The sequence below is a fragment of the Montipora capricornis genome, chromosome 3 (genome assembly GCF_036669925.1).
Source record: "Montipora capricornis isolate CH-2021 chromosome 3, ASM3666992v2, whole genome shotgun sequence".
Classification (NCBI taxonomy): Eukaryota; Metazoa; Cnidaria; class Anthozoa; order Scleractinia; family Acroporidae; genus Montipora; species Montipora capricornis.
In genome coordinates, this window is record NC_090885.1 from 41852187 (window position 1) to 41875647 (window position 23461).

The 23461-nt window shown below is 38.9% G+C and overlaps 2 protein-coding genes across 7 annotated transcripts in view; one reads left to right on the plus strand and one right to left on the minus strand.

Annotated features, from left to right (window-relative positions):
- Positions 1 to 2365: 2365 nt before the first annotated feature.
- Positions 2366 to 10818, plus strand: LOC138043177 (neuropeptide Y receptor type 2-like). 2 transcript variants are annotated; one of them, XM_068889324.1, is made up of 2 exons: positions 2366 to 2463; positions 8675 to 10818. In XM_068889324.1, exon 2 carries the CDS (start codon positions 8752 to 8754, stop codon positions 9844 to 9846), a length of 1095 nt encoding a protein of 364 aa, XP_068745425.1. In that variant the 5' UTR covers positions 2366 to 2463; positions 8675 to 8751; the 3' UTR covers positions 9847 to 10818. The 2 variants fall into 2 exon arrangements, with proteins under 2 accessions (XP_068745425.1, XP_068745426.1); XM_068889325.1 differs by lacking the exon at positions 2366 to 2463 and adding an exon at positions 2923 to 2974.
- The window catches only part of LOC138043176 (galanin receptor type 1-like), a 43696-nt gene continuing 24290 nt past the window's right edge, over positions 4056 to 23461 (minus strand). For 4 of the 5 annotated variants that reach the window (XM_068889322.1, XM_068889320.1, XM_068889318.1 and 1 more), the window contains one exon: positions 20048 to 22275. In XM_068889322.1, coding sequence (XP_068745423.1) covers positions 22113 to 22275 — 163 coding nt within the window. In that variant the 3' untranslated portion in view covers positions 20048 to 22112. Of the gene's footprint in view, positions 6105 to 7393; positions 7470 to 20047; positions 22276 to 23461 lie in introns of those variants that run through there. The other variant, XM_068889323.1, reaches the window with a different exon arrangement.

Sequence of the window (23461 nt, forward strand, 5' to 3'; positions counted from 1 at the left end):
TACCTTTTAGGTTATTTTTGCCGTGAATGAACAAGAACATGTTAAATAGATTTTCGAATTCAGGCTCCATTCAACGCACGAATTCTTAGTTTTATGCACTTGATATTAACGTCAAAGCATCATGTTCAGTTGATGGCCTTGCGATTTACGCGAAACCTTTTTGTGTTATTGTAGCTCGTTTTAGACCTTTTCTAGAAACACGCGTTAATTGTCTTCACTTTTGATGTAGACTAAAACTAAACATCATTGGAGGTTAGTTCAATGTAAAACGAAATGAAAAAAATTGAGAAAACCATTTCATATGGATTTTTTTGTTTTCTCATAATTTCTGGTGACAAACACATTAACACAAACACAAATGAAATACATCAGTTTGATTTTTTTCAAAGCACCTCCTGTATTATGGTGATGCAGGGATAATTTTGATTGACAGCTCGCAACAGCTGAAATACAGGTTTAGCACGTTTAGTTCCCAAGCCAATTAACAAATTTGTGAATTTTGTACGGTACTTTCCACCTTCGTTTTTTTTCTTCGCCGGCTCCTTTGCAGTAATTTAGTCGAAAGCTTGCCATGATCGTTGCAAAATATAGAATTTTAGTTCTTAAAATGAAAAAAAAAAAAAATAATAATTAAACCATCGGACAGTAAAGAAAACTATTTTATTCTTAATTATTGATAACTACAGTTATTTAATTTAAGTTCATCGTCTTCTCGTACCGTCAGCTTCGTGTGAATTTCTAGGGAGTAGAAGAGTACATTAATTAAAATTTAATGTTGCTTTTTGTCTAGCGTCTTCTACAGAAACTGAAAGAAAAAGAGAAAAAGCAAAATTTCGACGAAGCGATATCGGTGTAAATGTTTTTAAAGGAAAGATGGCAAAATAAACGGCTTGACGGTATCGCCTCTTATATCAGTCTACGCCGAAAAAACTGACTGTTTGAAGACAATGAGATTGAATGATAAACATTACCTGAGCCTTGCGTTAAAATGCAAAGACGTAAAAATTCACGTATAGACAAACACCATTTCATTGGTGATGCAGATAATTACTGTTTTAAACTCTGTTGTCGGTAGAAATAAAATTATTCCTCTTTCTAAAAAGCGCATGCAAACTGTTGTTGTTAGGTATTATGTTGTTTAAAATGTTTTTTTTTTACCGTTTGTTGGGCGAATTTCAATTCTTAAGATAAAAACAGTGGCGTTACCAAAGATCCATGTTCCATAATATTATACACCTTACATTGATGACGAAGTATTCGCCGTAAATCATGAAACCTGAGCAGCCTCGTTTTTACGGTCTCTAGGCTCATGGAGAAGTAAAGAGAACTGACAGAACTTTTTCAACATTTTGAACAAGATCTATACTTCTGTGTTCTACAACATAATGTTCTACTCGCTTGTTCATCCGGACGGGATATGTTTTATTCATTTTCGTCGTGTGATGTGCGCCCCCTTAACAAGAGAAAATCATTTCCTTTTATGGAAACAAGTGCTGACCTCTTGCCGCGTTTTTGTCATAAACGTCACTGAAACGTTGTAGGAATATATAGCGACATTGCTGTTATATTTAACGTTTCCTGTACAGTTGTTCCGACTTGACACTTTGTAATGCAACATGCTGTTACATTTTCTATGGTTTTTGTTTAGTTGCTGTGTTGTTAGTAACCTTTATCAATTATTAGCACGTGCATTTTTTACAGAATGCAGATCATGACGGCTGATCATTAAAAAATTATTAAATAAATTATTCATGTAATATAACATTTACCCCAAAAGTGATATTTCAGCGATAACATCAATTTGTTCCGGACCATCTGTGAGACTTTCGCCCGGACTGTGCTTTGCGATTGACTCCAAGGTCTTATAAACAGTCTACGTAAAGCTTACGCAAAACCCCATGAGAGAAAATTCGAATCATTCAAGTTTAATACCACATGAAAGTTTGCTAAGCGTTGGCGAAAATATGAAGCAACCTCTTTGGAATTGCAAATTGAACTTTAAAATGATCTATTTAAATGGAAAACCATATAAATGTATAAATGATTACTACTGAATTGGTCCTATTAAAGACAGATAAGTTGGTGATATGTAACTCACGGAATAGTAAGTAGTATGATCACAAAAACACACGACCTGAAGTATTGTTTATTATTGAGTTTTTGTTAGATTGAAAAGACAAATTTTAGAATCATGTTTATGAACTTCACTTGTCTGCGTCTTCAAAAAAAAACAACCATAAAGTTGCCCGCCGCATCACTTCGGTTGAAGATGTTACCATGACAACTTTATGGCATGAAGAAATTGTTAAAGATCATTAATTTAAAAGGCAAATTTGTCTGCAGTTATTTAAAGAAGGAGTGGTATTTTGTCTTCATGTCCGAGTTGTATTTTAACTTCTTTGCCGTTTGTCACTAAATTGTTGCTTTTCATTCCATGCTAAAAAACCGGAATATTTTACAGGGGTAAGTTGATGCATTTCATCCAGTTTTTTGCGTTCAATTCTTAGTGACGGACGAATAGCACCAGAACACATAACAACAGAAGGATCTTGAAAGTTCAAATCTATTTGTGTCGCTAGGTGCCTCGTCTTGATTAGGAAAGAAACATATTCGAGTTAAAACAAGACCACAAGTCAGCTCGGCGAGCTTAATGAGTTTTTCAGAACAAAGTAGTATATTAAATACTACCACTTTCTAAAAGAAATGAATTTGTGTTTTAATAGATGAGGTTGCTGTTAGAAATGAAAATCGGGCGAATTAATGGAACTTTGCCTAACGCGAAATAATAATTACCGGACAAAAGTTAGTTCAAAGGCCGCAGCCAAACGCGGCATTGATTTCCTTACGTTTTCATTATCTTCATTACGTGGTGTGTAAACACGGACGACAACGCTGTTCCCCAATAAATGTTACAGTTCTTCGGGAGACATAATTTCCACTGCATCTTCAAAAAGAAGTCGACGAAGAAACTGTTGTAAGTCAATAGCTTTTAAGGGAAGGTGGAGTCAATTTAGTTTTTCAAATAGCCTGTGTGGCTGAAAAATCAGGCGACACTGATCAGGCTGGACAACTTGAAATGTATAACTTACCTGGGGCCGAGTTGTAAGAAACCCAACTGGCAGAAGGGCCTAATGTTAGCGTAACTATATGTTGTCGTGTACCGTAAACCAACGCTAATCTTGCTTCAAACATCTTTGACTCATAACTACGTCACAGCACCGAAAGTTAATAGCAACACCACTTCAAAGCTGGCAAGGTGTTGGGCTGTTTTGTTGAATGATATTCTATGAATCAACAACCTTTTACTGTCCTCTTAAAAATTCATTTTCCGTTAGATTTGTTATTATATTTTACTCTTTTTTTGCATTTGAATTTCCTGCATGCTCTTTGCAAACCTCATTCGACGTATGTAGTTAAGTTTTCCATGCACCTTTGTCGTATTTTTCGCATTGAACATATTGTTAAGTTCTGCCTTCGATTAGAAACGTGCAGTAAGAAAGGTGTTAAATTTCGAATATAGTGCTTCTTATTTTAGCATTCCTTTTGGCTTTTCTTCATCATTTTAATTAATCCTGAATCCATTTCTTCGAAGATTGCTGGCTTCATTGAATGTTCTGTTCAAAAACTCTTGCAGCGCAAAAATAGCGATTTTGTCATCCGGCGACAACTCCTTTGCCTGTTACAAATTTTTGTATCTTATTTTAATATTACATTTTTAAAGGACATATGCATTACTTGATATGTGTCCCCAATTTAAGCCGAACGTTTTTGGTGTTTTTTAAAATTCTAACGTTAAAGAATTAGCCCTTTTTGTTCAAATTATAACCTATTTTCATTTCCTTCCCCTTCATCTTTAAACCGTGCCAGTAGTTCCAACAACCTTTTATTGCTTATACCTGTCTAAAATTGATGTCTTTTTGCAAAGTTCGTGCAAAGCGTCTCTAAATATGGCAAGAATGAGTTGGGTTTGAGTCTGGCAGTGCAGGCAGTGTTTGGTCAATTCACTCAAACACTTTAGTTTTTGTTTGGTAACTATACTAGTACAGCTCTTAAATGGGTATTAGCATTTGCGGGAGGTGGGTACAGATTCCTCAAAAGGGTAGCCAGGGTGTTTTTTTCGGTTCATATTATGGCATTTTATGATCATGTCTCTTAGGTGATTCTTTTGAAAATGACGTACCATCCAGATTTCTTTCAAACTTGGCACAATTGATATTCATGCAAAAGACATTAAAAAAATGCAGTAAAAAGGTTGGGTCACCATGCTTGTTTTGGGGTGCATGCCCCTTATTTTAAGTGTTTTTTTCACTGAATTACGCGAGAAGCGTTCGAAACTAGATTAACCGGAAAACTTGTTGTTATATAGCAGACGCTACTGAATATTACTGAAAACTTAGACATACTTGTTTGTCCGGGCCAAAATCTTTCAGTAAAGTGATTTCAAATCGCTCGATCTTGCCTAAGATGTAAGGAAATTGGACTGTTACATTATCACCTCACACTCAGTGTCTGGCTCTAAATAAAGTGTTCACGTCATTATTATGTACTTATTGACTGAGTGGGAGGGCCGGACGCGAAAATATTTGGCCTGAGGTCATGGCGTACGGGCCGAGCGCAGCGAGGTCCGTGCGCCATGACCGAGGGCCAAATATTTTTCTGTCCGGCCCGACCTAAACTTAGTCAATAAGCATTTTATCATATGGGCTCTTTACACTATTTATGAGCACTCAGAAGATGAGGTTAGGACAAAATAAAAAACAAAAATATGCACAAAAAATTTATCTAATATGTTGTTTGCATTTGCTTTTCTGGATGTAAATTACTTGGATGTTAAAAGCGACGAAATCTCCTAAAATTGCATCGCACGGAGCAGTACGTGTTCCTAGTAGGGCCGTACGGCTTCTTTCGGCCCTGCTCGCGCTAATGCGTACGGCCCTCATACGGGGATTTTTCCAATAGCTTGGCAATAGAACCTCGCGCGGGGCCGTACGGGCCATATTATAAAAATTATTACTACCAGCTTCTACTATCCAACTTGTTTTCTCCTTAAAACACGTTTTCCGTGTACCTATTACCAGTACATAACACCATTAAAAGGAGGGCATCACTGAGCTCGTTCAGAAGAAAATAGCCATTCCTTGACAGATTAAGCTTCGCGTCAGTGATAATCCGCCATTTTATCAATGTGCCTTCGTTGTGGGCGGCCCGCACTTATTTCTGAATAGGCTCTTTGCTTGACCGTGTCATGTGACCTTGTCAATCATAAAAAAACATGGTCGTGGTACAAAATGGATGCCAGAAATGGAAAGAGCCAGATGAAATTAGTAAGAAAATCAATTTTGAGGCCACTGACCTTTAGGTGAGGGATTTTACAGTAATTTTGATGCTTTAAAAAAACAATAGAATTCTTTTACATTTTTCAAACTTTCAAACCGCTCTAAACCCACGCACTTAAACGTCAGTGGCCTCAGAATTGACATCTTATTAATTTCATCTCACTCTTTCCATTTCTGGCATCTATATATTTTGTAGCACGACCACTTTGCATGATTGACAAGTTCACCTGACACGGCCCTGCAAAGAGCGGCTATTTTGCCAAGGAGCTCAGCTTTGCCAATTCCATTTTGTAATTGTTACAAACGACGTGGTTATTGGGACGGGGATTTGAAAAATAACATACATCGGTCTTTCTAATACGGTAGGAACGCTAGTGTATTTTTTGCCTTTCATCCTCACTGTGTGTGCTGTTGTTTCACAAAAAGTAACCTATGTCGAATCTAAAGGAACGACACACTTTATTAGCTTTCTTTAAAACCCACCGTATTTTAAATAAAAGATGTTGTTGTTGTTACACAAATAAGCAAATCTGTGACAGAAATGGTCACTCAGGAACTAATTCTTTAGCATTAGAATAATTTTAGTGTTTGATGTTGCTTTGTCATCTTTATCACATACGAGGCAAAATTATTAAATGCTGATTGGCTGAGACGGAGGGCATTTTTTCTTAACCCCACGAGGGCACCTTTTGGTAATCAAAAGGGCATGAATACTTGATCCTGATTGGTTAACAGTTGCTTATCCAGAGCTTCTTTCAGATCCTGAACCTGATTTAAAAAAACATATAAAATAAATGTTAAGCGCATTTCTGTTAATAGCAACAATTTATTAAATAGGCCATTTCGGAAAATACCATTATACTCTTTGTTTGCCCCCCCTCCCCCCCCCCCCAAATTTTGCATAAGCATTGTTTTTGTTTTTCCTTGGGACCATTGTAATTTCCAAGAGAAACTTGGAACAATGCTTATGCAAAATTTGGGGGCACAGACAAAGCCTGGAGTATTATGGTATTTTCCGAAATGGCCTATTGCACTTTAACCAAATGAAAGCGTGTTTATTTCAGTGATTGTCATTTGTCGCGGCATTGAACGAGCATCCCTCAATAATTTTGCCCTTTAGGTAATAAACATGTAATTGCAATGTGCTCTTGTGCAATTAAGGATTAATTTCACTTGTATTTTCAAAGTTTCACAAATTATGTTAAAACTTTCAAAATACACGTGAAATTAAACCTTAATAGGCCTATTCCGAGTTCATGTCTTCCTCCTCTTCAAAGCGAGTCTAAGTGCGAAGTTTTTGTGATGGTAATTAGTTCTACTTTACATATGAATGAAAACTAATTTTCACAACAGAAACTTCCCACTCTGTAGTAGTCATATTCATGATATATTGTTTTTACGAATGCGCATGCCTCTTTAGGACAGCACACACTCCGTAAGACATTCCACAGTTTTTTAGTTAGTTCTACTCAAAGGAGACACAAGAGAGTAAAGTAAACACTTAACCAAGTACGCGAACACTTAGGTAAGAAGTGCATAAAATGAGTTGGCTTGAAATCATTAGACATTTGATACCACTTGTACCACTATGAATGTCCTCTTCTTGATTCAAAGTCGCCTGACCAACTTTATTTCAATATACTCAGTGAATACTGTGGAAATTAACGCCGCATTAAAGCTGTTGATAGCCATACGCTATTCATCCGTATCAAATAGCTTAAAAAATGGGCGCAAGCCTTTCAAGTAGGCAGGCGAAGAAAACCCTTAAACCCCTAAGGCATTAGTAGACATAATGAACTCTGGCTGTAATCTGCAACGATAAAAAGTTTTTCTGTTGTGTTTTCTGGATAGCCACAAAACACAACGCCATATTTGACGTAGTAGTAAATTTGTGATATCAAACTTATTCTTGAAAATTTGATGAAGCTGTTCTTGGCCTGCCGATACAAGGTACTTCTAGAAATTTCCACGTAACGTTGTTTCATCCGTCTCTACAGAAGTTAGTTTTTGACAATCATATAAGTAATGTCATGTTTGAAAGATTTTCAAAAACTTACCGTGTGAGAAGTGGTGTGCTCATCTCCTTCCGAGCCAACACTTAGTCGCCAAAACAGGTGAGGAGAAAACTGCTTCCTGTCACATGTACAAAAGGTGAGCCTTCTTAGAGAAGACCTTTTTTCATCTAACTGTGTATGACGTTGAAATTTGCAAGAAATGACTCGCAGAGTTTCTTCATGACGTTGTAATAATAATAGATAACAAAAAAAATAATAATGGAAACTTTTGTCTTTGAATACAGTTGTAAATCTCTCTACGTATACGGCAATTACCAAGTGGCTACTTGAAAATGAGTGATGTACTCATTGTACAATTATAGATGAATCAACCAACAAAATTAAAGTTTCAATGTATCTCGGCTATATCCCAAATCTTATTTCTGCGAAAAAAGATAAAATTTGTCGCTGTAATGGCTAGATTTATCATTTTTTATTATTTAGTGTTGTTTAGTGTTGCCAATTTCATTCATCATTTCTAAGAACGTAGAGCATTTGTTGGAGAAAACACCAAGCGTGCTCATGGAAAGGTATACTAATTTAACATATCTGTAATTGCCTTTCATATCTTTGACCAATTTCATTTATTGTTCTTTCTTGCGCACTTCATTGTTTCTAAGGTTAGACTCGAAACCAATAGTTAGTTCTAGCCTTGAATAGTACGGGCACTTGGACTGTATTAGGAAAAGAATATCAACTACATTTAACACCTCACCGAACGAGAACGGTTGACATCGCAAACAAAATGTCAATCAATGTCACGTGACATGCGCAGAAGCCACAATAATAACAATAATAAACTTAGTTAAGTGCCGAGTCTTTTAGCGGTGGGGTAATAATTAAGGACACTGTACAATGAAAGCAACTCAAATCAAATCGAACCTTGGTTTTTTGAGGGGAGGTACCCCGATGAAAGCAACTCAAATCAAATCGAACGTTGGTTTTTTGAGGAGAGGTACCTCGGAGAAAAAACTCCCGGGCCACATTTGACGCCAAGTTTTGGAATCGAACTCGGGAGGCAAGCTCGTTGTGTGATGTGTCATTGTAAACGAGCATGCTGAAGTGGACCGTACTATGTTTTGTTACCCTTACAATACACCAAGGTGTTGCTGGAAAATCTAATACACTAAAATAGACTAAACTTTTATTCCTTTTTTTCCAATCAAGCTAAATGTTAGGAATAGTGCTTCAATCTTTTTACTTTCAGTGAAATAGATTTCAACATTTCCATCCTCTTATCATTCAGCTAATATAACTATCTTATGGCGTACTTTACGTTCTTAGATAAAGGGATTTTAACAAAGGACGCAAAAAGGACGGAAAGCAACTGTGATCCAAAAGTGCGCTCTTCAATTTGAGAAATGCCTGAATTTTACAAATATGCAACGAACAGTACAGGTGATGATGACCTGGAGCGGATATCAGCGTCTGAAGTCATACAAGTGATGCTCTATGTAGCGATTACGATTATTGGCCTTGTTGGTAATGCTTTGATCATCATAACTTTGCTTGGTCGTCAAACTCGCCGAGTTGGTGAATACCTGATTTTGAACCTGGCAATAACGGACCTCCTGACTTGCACCGTCAGCATCCCTTTTGATTTAGCGGAACGTCTTTCAGGTGGATTTCCTTTCGGTTCAATCCTCTGTTATTTAATTTACCCGCTTCAAACAGTACTAATGGCTGTCTCGGTTATCACTCTGCTGTCAATGAGCTTGGAACGTCACCGTGTTGTCATGACACCACTTCGCCCACGTATCCTCCCAAGGACCGCTAAGATCGCCATTGCTATCTCGTGGATGGTTCCTTGCACGGTGATCATCCCATACGTGCTGGTTTTGCGACTTGAAGGCAAGCAGTGCATGGAGAAGTGGCCGGAAGATTGGTACGTTAAAGTATTTACCCTCACCAACTTTGCGCTTTTCTACGTCGTACCTCTTGCAGTTATCACTTTTTCATATATCCGCGCAGGGATGAAAATCCATAAAGAACTACAACGCCTTGATTACCTGATGGAAGAGAGTCATCGATCGCAAGTGAACTACACAAAAAGACGCACTTTACAAAAAATGAGAACCACAAAGGTGTTTATAGTGGCGGTTGGCGCGTTTCTAATTTGCATGCTTCCTACGCATGCGTCCTGGATTTGGCACGATTTCGGACGGGGTTGGGAGAGTGCGTATTTCAAAGATGTGCTGATCTTTAGTAACATTTTGATGTACGCTAATAGTGCGTCAAATCCCTTTATTTTTGGTTCTTTAAGAAATTTTTCCGCGTGCAAGTGTCGGTGGAAAGAATTACAAGGAGATTCTTCGAATTTATGCTTTTATGAGCTTCGAATTGGTTCGTCGAAAGTTCATGTTAGCAGGAAGATGGCAATGAAAGGACGTAATCAAGTTAAAGTTAGATCATTTTCTATCAAAAACATGACACGTAGAAAGACTGAAGGTGTATAGAATTTCGGACTAACATTGTTGCTGACAGATTCTTAACGATGATAGAAGTCTTGACCAAGCAAAGCCAAGAACTAAACGTGGTTAAAGGGGATTTTTTTCCAAGTTAATTTGTCTCTGCAGAACAAATGATTGCTTAATTAATTAAAAGTGCATCTCACTTTGAAATAAGTGTTCTTTACAAAGGTCAATCTTTCCACTTAGAACGGCATATTTGACTATTCTCTACACAGTTATTGAACCCCCGATCTTGCGAGCGACAGGCATAGATTTCTTCCTGATTTTACGTCCAACTAACGATCGGTCCGAAGTTTACAATGCCCCTTCATGTGCTTCTACGTTGGAGTTCTTCTCTCAGGACCTTAGCTCAGCTTTTGAAACCTTTTTTACGTGGAAAACAGTAAAAACCCATGTATATGATAAACCTTGGATCACAGTAAAATTGAGATCTATGATTGAGAAGCGACAAGCAGCATTTATTAAAGATTAAAGGTATACCCATGTAATATTAGCTCGATCTTAAAGTATGCTGCGCAAGTGTGGTAGGATATTCCTGCATACCTTTCTGACGCTATTGAATCTATACAAAGAAGAGCTTTAAGAATATTCCCAAACTCTAGTTATCAACAAGCCCTAGATCGAGCAAATCTGATCTCGTTAGCAAATCGCAGGATATTCATACGCAAAAAGTTGATGGCAGATATGAAGAATGAGAGCCACCCGATATCTTTCTTAGCTCCGAAAGTTACGACAAGATCTATCCCATACCAGTTAAGATCAGGAAATACTAAAGCTACTACAACAATGAAAAGAACAAAGAGAACAAATGACTTTTTCACTCTTAAGTTATCGTGATTCCAATTATTATAATACTTGCTATTGTAAATAGACTTAATTATAAGTATCCAATGCTGTAAATTGCACTGTTTATTCAGTTTTTAACTGCCAGAAGTGTCATTAAACTACTACTACTACTACTACTACTACTACTACTACTACTACTACTACTACTACTACTTCTTCTTCGTCGGATGGGGGGGGGGGGGGGGTGAGGGTGAGGGATGAGGGGTGAGGGGTGAGGGGTGAGGGAGATCAAATGACGCACAGAATTAATCACCAGATTAACCAAAAGAATTTTATTGTGATTTCGGATCAATGCAGCTGCCAGAGAAAGGTGATAAAACACACACATATTTCGTTAGAAAATTTGCGGAAGAAGCTGTCTCCTGGTTCCCCTTGTCTTCCCCTCCCCGTTGTATACTGTCTGTTTATCTGTGCTATGACGCAGAGGTACATCGCACTTACAACAGCTCGGACGTGGGGAAAGAGGTTTTGCTGTGAGGAAAAACTAGAAAAAGCTAAATCTCGAAGCGAGCATGGTAAACTCTGCTATTAGCAACAAAAACTATTTGCGTTTAAGCCTGGGCTCCTGGTTTATGCTAACTTTAACCAGTAAAACGCTCTAAATGAGATAATTAAGATAGAAGTAAACTGTAAGTTATCCATAAGTGGGATTGGAGATAAATATGACATGTCAGAGATGGTTTCATGCAGACTGGGAAGCCTAAAATGCTCTGTTGTAAACACGGCAGTTCACGAGTGAAGTTGTCTCTCTGGCCTTTCTGTGGACGAATTCCAGGACCTACCGATACAATTTGGGCAAGTTTTTTGAAAGCTAAAAACTTCAATCGATGCGGTATTTTACTGGTAGGACTGGGTGGCCCGACACTTATGAAAAAAACTATGAAATGAGAATCGGGAGTCTTCCCTTGTCATGGAATGGCAGAATTACCCAGAATTCTTTTTGGGCATGAGCGAGGCAACTTGAGAAGCATTAGACTGGCCCTCACCGAATGGCTGAAGCTCGGCCAGAGGAAAAAATTTGTAGCCAGATACTCAGGAGTAGGCCTGGTGTGTGCTGTTAACGTTGATTTTGGATTTCTGGACAAGTTTTTATCATAGAAAATTCGCGACAAAGTTGTGCTTTCATTTTGCCGTAATCCTCGTGTCAAAGAAACGGTATAATGTAAATAAGAGAATAACGAGATTTATATTTGCAGATTACCTGTCTTCTTACTACTTAAGTCAAAGTCTACATCTCTATGCAATAAGCGCATTCAAAATTTCCTTGTATTACTTTATAAAAGTATGTTTTTCTCAACAAAAAAGAAAGGTCTTCCTGCTTATATGAAAAATACGTTTTCTCTTCCGTCCTCTTCTTAGGCATGATCTTCGCGGCCATCACATTCTGTCCGTCAATAAATCTAGAACAACCAGTTATGGTCTTAGTTCTTTTTTCTTACGTGTCAGCTAAGTTGCAGAATGCGCTACCTGATTTTATCCGTACCACTGAGTTTACTGGTTTCAAATAAAGTTTATGCGTGCATGTATGCATGTTACCTTTAGCAGGGCGCGTGCGCACACTTGTAATCTGCGACTTCAGTGCTTACCATGACGGATAAAATGACTTTTCCTTCGAATATATAAGTGATCGAATTCTTACACTAAGTTGACAAGGGCGCTCTGGAGTTGTGAGTAGGCGTGGGATTTGTCACATATGGTTTAGGGGCTGACATATCTCTCCCTCAATGCCGTACCGGGAGGAGAGGTCGGTAGCAGAAAGCATCGAAGGGCCAACTGCGTCCAAAAGCGATCGCACGGGCCGAAATCACGGGATGACTCGTTTGGTTCGACGCTCCAGCACCATGTCTGGAGGTACTGCGCTTTTCTCTCTTGTTCAAACATTCCGTCAGCGCAAGCGTAAATGTTTTGGCTCTCCGATACCTAGCCTACCGAAAAAAATAACATGCTGGTTTTTACCAGGAATTGACATTTCAGTTGATTGTACAGGCATAAACGTAACGTAAGAACCGTGCGTGTCTGGTCTTCTCGAGACAGAATTGTAATGAATGTACAGGTGTGACCACTGACATCGTTCCTTCAACAATTCTACACGTAACACTGAAGCTATCGCCAGAAGTCAACAAGCCAGGCAAATGGTTGAAAATTTGTTGTCTTTCAGTTTAGTTTTAGTTCGTTTCGAGTGTGTTTCAGTAATGTAATAAATCAGTTTAAGTATCTATTGGTTTTTGAATAAATATTGCAAGAACAGTCTCCCTTTTTTTTCAAATTTATCTCGCTGTATTGCCCTTAAGGGGCTCGACGCTTGTAGAAAAACTCGCTTCATAAAACGTCCTCAGTACCACTGTTCTACCGGCACATTCTAAGTGCCTGGCAGGATATTATTAAATACTCACCTACAACAAGAGACGAAATAGAAAACGAGATCCTGTGGAGAATAATCATCTCGTCATCATTGGCGGAAAATCACGGTTTTACAAGCGTTGGTATGACGCTTGTGTGGAGACACTGTCGGATATTTTAAAGGAAGGAAAGTTTATGTCCTTGGCTTCCTTCTCGAAGAAATATAACGTTAACACTAATTTCCTACATTATATCGGCCTGCGTAATGCGTTTCCAAAGCAATGGAGGAAAGCTGTTCGCGGTAAACGTGAAGACGAATAGTTACCTCCGGGAGAATTAGTGCACAAAACACCTCTGAATTGTAAGCACTGAGCACGCACTTTTTATGTTTCTAAAATTTTTAAAACGCCTAAAACGCCGGTTTCAAGGACGAGACCATTGCAGCAGTGTACAGCCTTGTATTCAAAGGCACTAAAAATCTAAAGCTTTCCATGTTTCAATTTAAAATAAACAATCACATCCTTTACACCCACGACAAATTATTTAGAGCCAAAATTATTGACTGTGACGAATGCCAAGCATGCGATGATTGATAGGCAGACTTAAAAGCATCTGTTTGTGCAGTGCCCGCACATCCACTCTTTTTGGAACCTTTGTACCTCCTGGTGGAACTCTGGCAACTCGCCCACCGTAGCCTTAACAAACACAAATAAAATTTATGGACACCACCCTGAGAAAATCCTTCCACATTATCAATTTTTGCTTGATTTTTGCTCGCTCTTTTTTGCAGCCAAGAAAAACGAATCCTATTGCTTCCAAGCATTTAAAATGCTTAAAAATAACCTTTATACAGAGCCGCCTCGTGTGCGTGAGTCCGTGAGGCTCGAGCTGTATTATATTTCTACGGTCCGGTTGGTTATTTTAATTTCAATCTAGTGTAGTACCGGTATTTGTTGCGATATTGTTCTCTTGTTTTTCTACATGATGTATTAAAATTGAAAATGATAATTACTTCCGAAATTAATCTCTTCGTAACAACCTGTTAGCACAAGATAAGGGAACTCGGAGGGGGGAAGGGGGGGGGGGGGGGGGGGGAAAGGACTTGCATATGAAGGGCTGGGGATGCTCTTCCGAAATTTTGAGTTAAATCCCTAAAGGAAACCAATCTGAGCTTCGCCAAGGATTTTTTGACCCCTAAAAGAGTCCAATTTGAAAACATGTTAAATGTATATTTCTATATATATTTCTTCGCGTGAAACCCTAAACGAGACCGTCACGGCTACATATTGGGATAGCGTTAGGGCAGTGCTCAGCTAACTTAAGTTAACTATGAGAAGGTGATGTGAAGTGCTATTTTCTACACATTTAAACCATGTGAGCGTTAGCCCGACTAATGGAAACGGAACCACTCAAGAACCGAGAAAAACTCTGACCAGGGTGGGAATTGAACCCACGACCTTTGGGTTAGACCACCGCTGCTCTACCGACAGAACTACAAGGTCAGACGGGAGCAGGTCGCGGGATTTGAAGATGTCAAACCCAAAGGTCATGGGTTCAATTCCCACCCTGGTCAGAGTTTTTCTCTGTCGTTAACTGGGCCCATTTCCATTAGTAGGGCTAACGCTCACGTGGTTTACATGGGTATAAAATAGCACTTCACATCACCCTCTCATAGTTAATTCTGTTGAAATATAAGTGCTACACGACCAACGACTGCATTAACGTATTAATGTAACCCCTTGTACTTGTACATATTCATTACTGTGAATTTGTCATCTTCAATTCCCGCAACCTGCTCTCGTCTGATCTTGTATCTCAGTCGGTAGAGCAACGGTGATCTAACCCGAAGCTCGTGAGTTTAATTCCCACTCTGGTCAGAGTTTCTCTCTTTCCTTGAGTGAGGGGGACACGGGGATTTGCGGTGTTGCGGTGTTGATGGTTTTTTCAATGCGGTGATGCGGTGAATAAAATCTCAATTTGCGGTGTTGCGGTGATCGCAAACCCAACGGTGTGCGATGTTTGTGTTTCGCAAGCTACGGTGTTCGGTGAAATGAAATTATTTGCTCCACACTCTGGAAATGTTGTTTTATCGCTTGGCAGCTTTTCGGGTCAACTTCTCAGTAATGTTCATGGAACTTCATACAAACGACCTCTCCGGGTAAGTACAAGAAAACTGATTTACGGGTATCAACAGTATCGACGCGTAGGCATGCATTGACAAGAGTACATTTTGTTGTGTTTATTTTGTGGAAAATTGTTTAGGTATAAAAGTGTTATGTCAAGTGTAGACGTTAAAATCATGTAGCTAAAAATAATTGTTGCGGTGACGGTGTTTCGTCGACTTTTCTTGCGGTGATGCGGTGTTCGTTGATTTTTTTTGCGGTGTTGCGGTGTTTAGGGCCCCCCCATGTCCCCCTCTTGAGTGGCCCCATTTCCATCAGTAAGACTAACGCTCACATGGTTTACATGAATAGAAAATAGCACTTCACATCACCCTCTCATAGTTATTTCTGTTGAAATATAAGTGCTACTCGGCCAACGTTTGCATGAACGTAACCCCTTGCAACTAAAGTTAAAACTAGTAGTAGTATTTCAACTTAAGTTCTATATTTAGGTTCGTGACATGACACACTCTTGTGTACTTGGTTTAGCGCATTGAATTGCCTAAAGTGCCCAGATATTTAGCCGCTGTATAGCAACGCAGATTGTGATAAATAAATAATACATCAATAATGATCATGTTTAATTCCAATTCTGATGTTCTTTTAGTTAATATTGGCCGTTTTATATTACAGACGCATAATTTGTTTGGGACGAGCTTGCGCAAACTTTTCTTCTCCTTCTGTTCAGTTCGTCTGGTATAAAGACGGGCTCAAGAAGCATAATGCGTCTCGACAAACTATCCAGTTTTATTCTTCTTTGAAGACGCATAGTTCGACACATTCGTCTTCAGATTTTGGCACAATAACAATATTAGGCACCGTCCTTAACCAGCGTCGTGGCGTACGCGAAATTTAGTCAAATTTAAACAATCACCGAAACATCCTTAAGGACGTTCGCGCGAAAATCTTCCCACATTGAAATTTGTTTCATTTCTCGCCTGAAGTTAGGTCATAAATTACTTATTCCAAACATGAAAAAAATTGGGGGTCACCGACTTTGCTTCGGAGAAAAAGGCAAGGGAAAAATGCCCTAATTTCGCTAGATAGGTCGTCATAACGAGATGCAGCCTCATGAACTCATGTACAAAGGAGTGGGTTTTTTAGATAATTACATGCTGCTGGGGATGTCGTAAACAGTAGAGTTAATCCTCAACGAGCGTTTTCGCAAGCGCTCCCGTTGTAACCACTTCCGGAACTCAGGACACAAGGAAAGAAAAAAATTTAAAAAGATAACTTCTTACATTGTGATTTTTTTCATTTCATCATATTTTGTAGATTGTAAGAAGATCAAGCGATTCATGTCTTATAAAATAGGGGTCACCGATCACCTAAAGGAGTAAAATCGATGCGTGACCTGTCGGGGAAGGACTGGAACCCAAGACAGTATCGATCGATGAAAGGTTTTTGCAAAGAAAAACTTTCTCGAGCTTAGCAACGAAGTTTCAAGCAGGTTTTATCTTTATTTGGTTAGTTTTTTGCATCATATCTCTACATTGCCGTCTTTCTCATGCATCTTCTGGAGTGTGGTTTTTGTAAAATATAATCTCTGATAGTTCTGCTCTAATTTCATGAAAGTAAAGGAAAAGAACTTCAGAAACATGCATTCATTTTGAACTAAGAAGTTCGTAACGCAATAAAAACATGAAAAAAAACCAACCCCATTAAATTTACGCTGACGTCGCTGACTTAAACTAACCTTCCTCGAGTTTTCAAAACTTTCAATCACTACTCGATTAGCGACCTTTTCCACCCTCCTGGTCCTTTCTCTTTAACGTTTCATGATGAATTGGAAATAAATGTGCCATTCTTTTGCCGACCTGGAAATTTTTCCCCAGCATTGTTGTCACCATAAGATCTTAACTAATACGTGACATATCACAGTCGTGTTACTTGCGCAGTAAAAATTGCGCACAAACATTTAGCGCGAACGTCCTTAAGAATTTGCCGGGAGGCCTTCAGTAGTGCTTATAAGTAGAAAGTTAGTGCTCGTTGTTTCACAATAAGCAATCACAGCTCCGATACCCTCATAGGAACAATTTTAAACTTTAGTTAAAAATATCTTGAGGATGACTGTTACCCAGCATTTACTCTGCTGAGCACCATGGTTAAGCGATATAAACAACAAATGAACAACTTGTATTTATACCACGCAATGACAACGAAAAGAGGAAAAAGACAACATTACTTGTGTAAGGTATAAAGCCGCCTAGAAAATAGCTAAAAAGGTAATCTAGCTAGGAGGCAACATGGTAACCCATTGATGCGAGAAATTCTCGTTTTAGTTATGACATCATCGTACGACCGTCCGTCCGTCCGTTAACCTGAAGCCCTCGACTGATGAGATAGTGAGAAATTTAGAAAAGATAGATATTTAGACGATCATGAGATATTTAGAAAATAATACGAGTTTTTACGATATTTAGAAACTATTGAAGGCATTATTTGTAGTTTCTGCAAATTCTGGGCCTTTTTCGCGTTTTCCCTTCTTGTTAGAATTTAAAACTTTATTTATCTGAGCGAGCAACCGAATTACCCAGCACCCCAGTGCCCAGCGGAATTACTCTTAAATAATGTGTCCCACAATTACGATGGATGCCAGTTTCAAAATGGAAGATATCGAAATGAACGATGATCGAGGTCAATCACTAACTGCAGGCCCTGCTGCTGCTGTACCCTTGGAAACAGACAGAGCCAAAAAACTCAGCTAAGAAAAGAGCGGAAGAGTTCTTCGGGGAATCACTTTTTGCAAGACCAAATAATAGTTTGTTTTGCCAAACATGCTGTGAAGAACTTTTTTAAAGCAAAACATTCACGTACACGTTTCTAGTTCAAAGCACATGACAAACAAGGCGAAACGTTTACAAGTCTCAAAGAAGTACCACGAAATTGCAGAGGCCATGAAGAACTACTAGGCCAAAATTCATCATCCAAAGGGCGAACCACTATCCGTAACCACAAAAATGTTCCGTTTGAAAGCCGGTCAAGACATTTTTGATGAGTGGTACATCATTAAATAGAATGGAGTACTTCAGAGATGTGTTGGAAGAAGCAGGACTCGGATTTGCATATATCAAGGTCACACATAAGCGAGCTTATTCTTCGCACTCTGAAGGAAGAGTACAAGGCTTTTTTCGAGGACGTCATGGCTAAGAACGTTGTAATTGTGTTTGATGGAACTACTCGTGACGGCGAGGCAATGGTCACTTGTTGTCCGTTTTATTGACTCCTACGAGGTGCGACAGAGAATAGTGAGATTCCAGCTCTTAAAGAGTTCCTTTGATGGAGACGAGCTTGCCCGCATCATAATCGATGTACTGCACAGGAAGATCAATGTACTGGCTGGTAATCTACTAGCAACATTGAGAGACCGAGCTGCTGTCAACACAAAGACATTAAGAACAGTCTTGGTGCTCTACCTTGACATGTTAGATGGATGTATCTCACATTTTCTTGGCAGAGTGAGAGTGAAATGCAACACCCCGATACTAAGCAATTTATGACAGCTTTGAATTTCATATTTACAGCAAGTATGAAACGTTAATTTGTTCATTTTAATATACAGTTTCCCCAATTAATGCTCCAGCGCTAGAAGACTAGACACTTAAAATAAAGTTCCTTCCCTTCCTCCCTTCAAGAGATGGAGCCACATTACCGCGTTTATAGAGAGTGAAGAATAGTTTGACAAGTCTTCAAGACAAAAGATCAGAGAGATAGTCATGGTCAATGCAGTTCAGCTTAGGGTAGAACTTGCAGCTTACATGCAATTGGAGCAATTTGTGAAGACAACGTACACTCTTGAGTGCAATGGAACCTTGATTTTTCTTCATCCAAGTCCACAATTTTCCTAACTTCTAGTGACAGTGCATGCGAGACCTATTTCATGCGAATGCTACAGAGGAGCAGCGATGGTATGATTATGGTCTGAGGGAATACCTAATGCCAGCCTTTGAATACTACCGCACACACTCTCGTAAATGATGTCACAGTTTCTCATTCTATATGTAATTTGTGATAATACTGATTAGCATAAATTGGAAAAAAGAGATATTTCGAGATATTTTGGGCATTTCATGAGATATTAAGAAAATTTTACTAGATATTTAGAGCTCTTTACGAGAATTTCCGGAAACCTATTTAGGCGATTTTTTGCGTTATTCGTGGACTGTTCATGAAAGGGAAATTAAAGGAGGTTTATAGTCTTTTGTGTAAACCAATACGTGAAATATGTCGTACTGCAGGCGACGAGTAAGCGATGTTTAACAGGCGAAATGTCGTCAAGAAAGAGCCCGAAAAAAGAGACGAAATTACAGCGAGAAGCAGCGGAAGGAAGAGGGAAGCACGATAAAACAGGCAGAATAATGTCGGTGACGAAAAACGGCGAATAGAGCAAGAAAGAACAATGGAATAGGCCAGTTTCGTATTCTAACGGTTGGACTGGATCTAGCATCAAAAGGAGGCTAACGCGGGCAAATTAATTTGCATTTGAAAAGATTTGCCCGCATTGGCCTCCATTCCATGCTAGATCCAGTCCAGCCGTGAGAATTCGAAAATGGTCTATTAGCCAGTATTAAAAATACCATAATACTCTTTGCTTGTCCCTCCAATTTTTGCACCAGCATTGTTTCCAGTTTCTCTTGGGGACCATTGTAAGTCCCAAGAGAAAATAAAAACAATGCTTATGCAAAATGTCAGAGGGACAAGCAAAGACTATTATGGTATTTTTGATACTTGCTATAATGTAGACTAATTCATGATACTAATTTGTAGGCTGGGCTGGTCATATGGTAAGTAGATCAGACTAGGTATAAGAATATTTGAAAACAAAAACACCATTAATACCTTTGGTCCTTTTTTTCTCCGCATTTCTGCTTGCCTAAATATTATATTACAATATTATTTTAGAACAGCTAAACGTTGCTCTTTTCTTTTTCGAATTGAGCCTGAAATAAGATCATTTTCTCAGCTTGATACAGTTTTAATATTTTGTTTCATCTCAGCCTCATCGTTTTTAGAGAAAAGTCCTTCTTGAAAGAGTGTATAATTAATATTGTCATGATGTTCGTACGTTTGTTATCTTCGCAGCTACACCTTTTTATAAGAACTTTTTCTATAAGATTAACCAAAAATCTAAGACATACCAAGGTTGAGAGTGGGCTAAGATTGCTCGCTGTTTCTTTGTTTTTTTAGTAGTGTAAATAGGGGTAAAATAATCTAAAACTGAACCCTAACAATGCAATTGGCTGGGATACTTTTTTACCTCATCTTTTCAACTGAACAAAATATCAAGAAAAGTGGCTCAACTTTGATAACAAAAGCCTGTGTTTGGGGATGGCGTTAACACCTTGAAATCGAAATTTACAATTAGCATCGGAACGGGAATTTCAAAAGATCGGAAAGGCAAAATCTCCTCATGGGAAAGTATGCTAGGGAAATTCCTTTCCGACATCGCAATATCGGCGCTGGGATGACCAGTAGGGATCACCTTAGTCGCCAAGCATAACGAGTGGGCTGAGAGGAGTGAAAGAAAGGAAACGGATGAATGAAATCTCAAACTAGAATAAAAGTTTTTTGTTTGGCACTGGGATGAGTAAATGAGACTTTGCTTAAAGCCACACCGATGGCGTGTTTGTTGACGCTTTGGAAAATTCAAATGTAACGCGTATTTTTGTTCAGTTCGGCTCCACCGAGAACCTCCTAACTATTCTACAAAGTTGTCGTCAAACCGCTGATACAAATGCTACCAAAGAAGCGTTGTTTTGTGAAAACGACTTAATAACTTCTTTTTCGTCTGTATCAACCAAAGACTGCCGTCTTTGAGGCGGGGGAGGTAAACACGGAGCAATTTGTTTGCGTGATGGTTTTGGAGTAAATCGTAGAATGTTACACCTCATAGGTGTATGAATTGCTCTTCTTCTGCCCTGGCGAAAGAAGCATTTACAACAGCTGTACCTTCGTCCAATGGCGCCGAATATGAATGGATTTATAGCACTGTTGGCATATACCATGACGTTCGCAAACGTTAGAAGAGTGTTAAAATGCTTCCAGTCCTGTCCATTTCCAAAATCACTCCACATCCACATTACCTGGAAAGGCAGAAGACAAATAGCGAAGGCAATAACAGCGATAACGAAGAATTGCACAATACGAATGTTTTGTTTAGCGCGATATTTCGAGGAATCCCTGAGATTTCTGGCTCCTACAAAGCATGGTTCTCGACTCTGAGCACGAAGTCGAAGTCCAATACGAGTGTACGTAATTGATATGGCGAATAATGGCACCATGTAGAGTACAAGAAACACGCTCAAAGTGAAGGCTTTAGGCCAAATCATATCATTATTTGGCCAGCTCTCGACACAGACATCTTCGGTCATATTTAGCGCAGCGCCATACGGCGATACCAGTCCAATGCTCACTGCCCATAGTAGTGTAATGACCAATAGTATCATCTTTCCTGATAGTATTGGCTTTAGAGGGTGAATAATTACCCGGTATCGTTCTAGTGCCATGCATAACAGTGTCGAGACCGAAACAGCCATGAAAACTGTCTGCAACGGGTAAATAAGCTTACAAAGAATTGCACCGAAAGGCCATCTACGTATAATGAGAATGATGATATCCAATGGTATGCTAATCGTGCAGGTCAGAAAATCCACTGTAGCAAGGTTAAGAATTAAGTACTGGCTAGTTTTGCGGTTTCTTGTGCGAGCTATAGCAATTATTAGCAGCAGGTTACCGATTGTTCCAATGATGATGATGACAGAGTAACATGCGATTTGGATCGCTGTCAAAGATGTCGTTGATACGTTTTGGTTTTCCGCTGTATTCGTTGAGCTCAAATTGTTCATGTTTAGAATATTGCTTGACAAGTTAAACCTTTCATGGTTCGGAGTTCGTTGAAATGCTTCACCTCACTGCAAGCAGGCTTTGGACGATAATTGTTTCAAAGATGGTTCCTTTGTTCTTGACTAATCTCTTTTCCTGTCTTAATCCCACCCCAGTGGCTTTAAAAATGTCAATAACTCTCTTTACGCTGACTGTCTTCCATCGCTCTGGAAACTGTAATGACCTTAAAAAAACACATATAGTTGATATTAAGTCAAGAGTGTGGTAGGTCCTGAGATTTCTTGTCAAGCACGACGGGTCCCAGGCACATTTTAATACGCGTACGCCCTTTTCGCAATAATTTCTTTCGCTCAGTTATTTAGTTCTAGTTCACTGGTTACAAATTAGCCGCTCTCATTTAATTGCACCTGGAACTGGGGTATAATAGAATGCCAACTTCCATTGTTCAGTCCTGCATGTTCAAGTTAACCGACGCATATTAAGTCAAAATCTTTTTCCAAAAAAATACACTGAAGAAAACTCTAAGTTATGTTTTTAATAGAAAATTATTCTTTGCGCCAGATTTTGTTAATTGCATGTAGTATGCTACATTAAATTAAATCCTGTGAATTGCATTACCTATTCTTTCTGACTCATTGAGCAATCACGTAGATCAACCTTGTTCCCAGGGCCTCTCTTGACAAAGGAAGCAGAGAACAGAGACCATGGGAACGAGATTACGCATGGATAAGTCGGGGGAAATTTTTCAACTCTAATAGTTATATGGTCCATATAGAGTGAATTGTTCTCCTCAAGGAAATTGGTTTTGCATAATTTCACTTTTCTGAGTATTTGCTAGAGTATTAAAGAGTAAAATATCAGGCTCCAGATAAGTCACTATCCAGAGTACAAAATATATTTCACGTTAAACGTGACTTTAAATAGGATGTGCTTAGAGTGCGTATATTCACAGCTACGAGGATAAATAACGGATAGTGACTTATCCACCGGATAAAGTTATCCGAAATTTGAACAAGTGGGACTAGTAAAATGCGTGAAGAAAGTTCATTCGTAGGCTTCCTTGCGGACAAAGGATCACTCATTCGAGGAATGTTTGTTAATTAAGTGATGATTAGGTGAAGTACGATCGTCCGGGTGAGTGGTTGTCCCCAGAAAGACTTTTTAGGATGACATTTACTAACATTTCGACAACCTGAGCGGAAGTCACCTTTAGAGTCAAGTGTTTTGTGTAACGTCAGTTGATGGTATAAACACTCCGGTCGTTGATGTGATTGGTCAACGAAGTTGGGTTGTTATTGGCCGACTGTCATTGGCTGGTGCGTTTCGATCTGTCTAGGACTAATATCTGTACAAGTATTGTTAGTAATATAGGTCCTTCAGTTATTGTCATTAAAATAGTTCAGTCAATG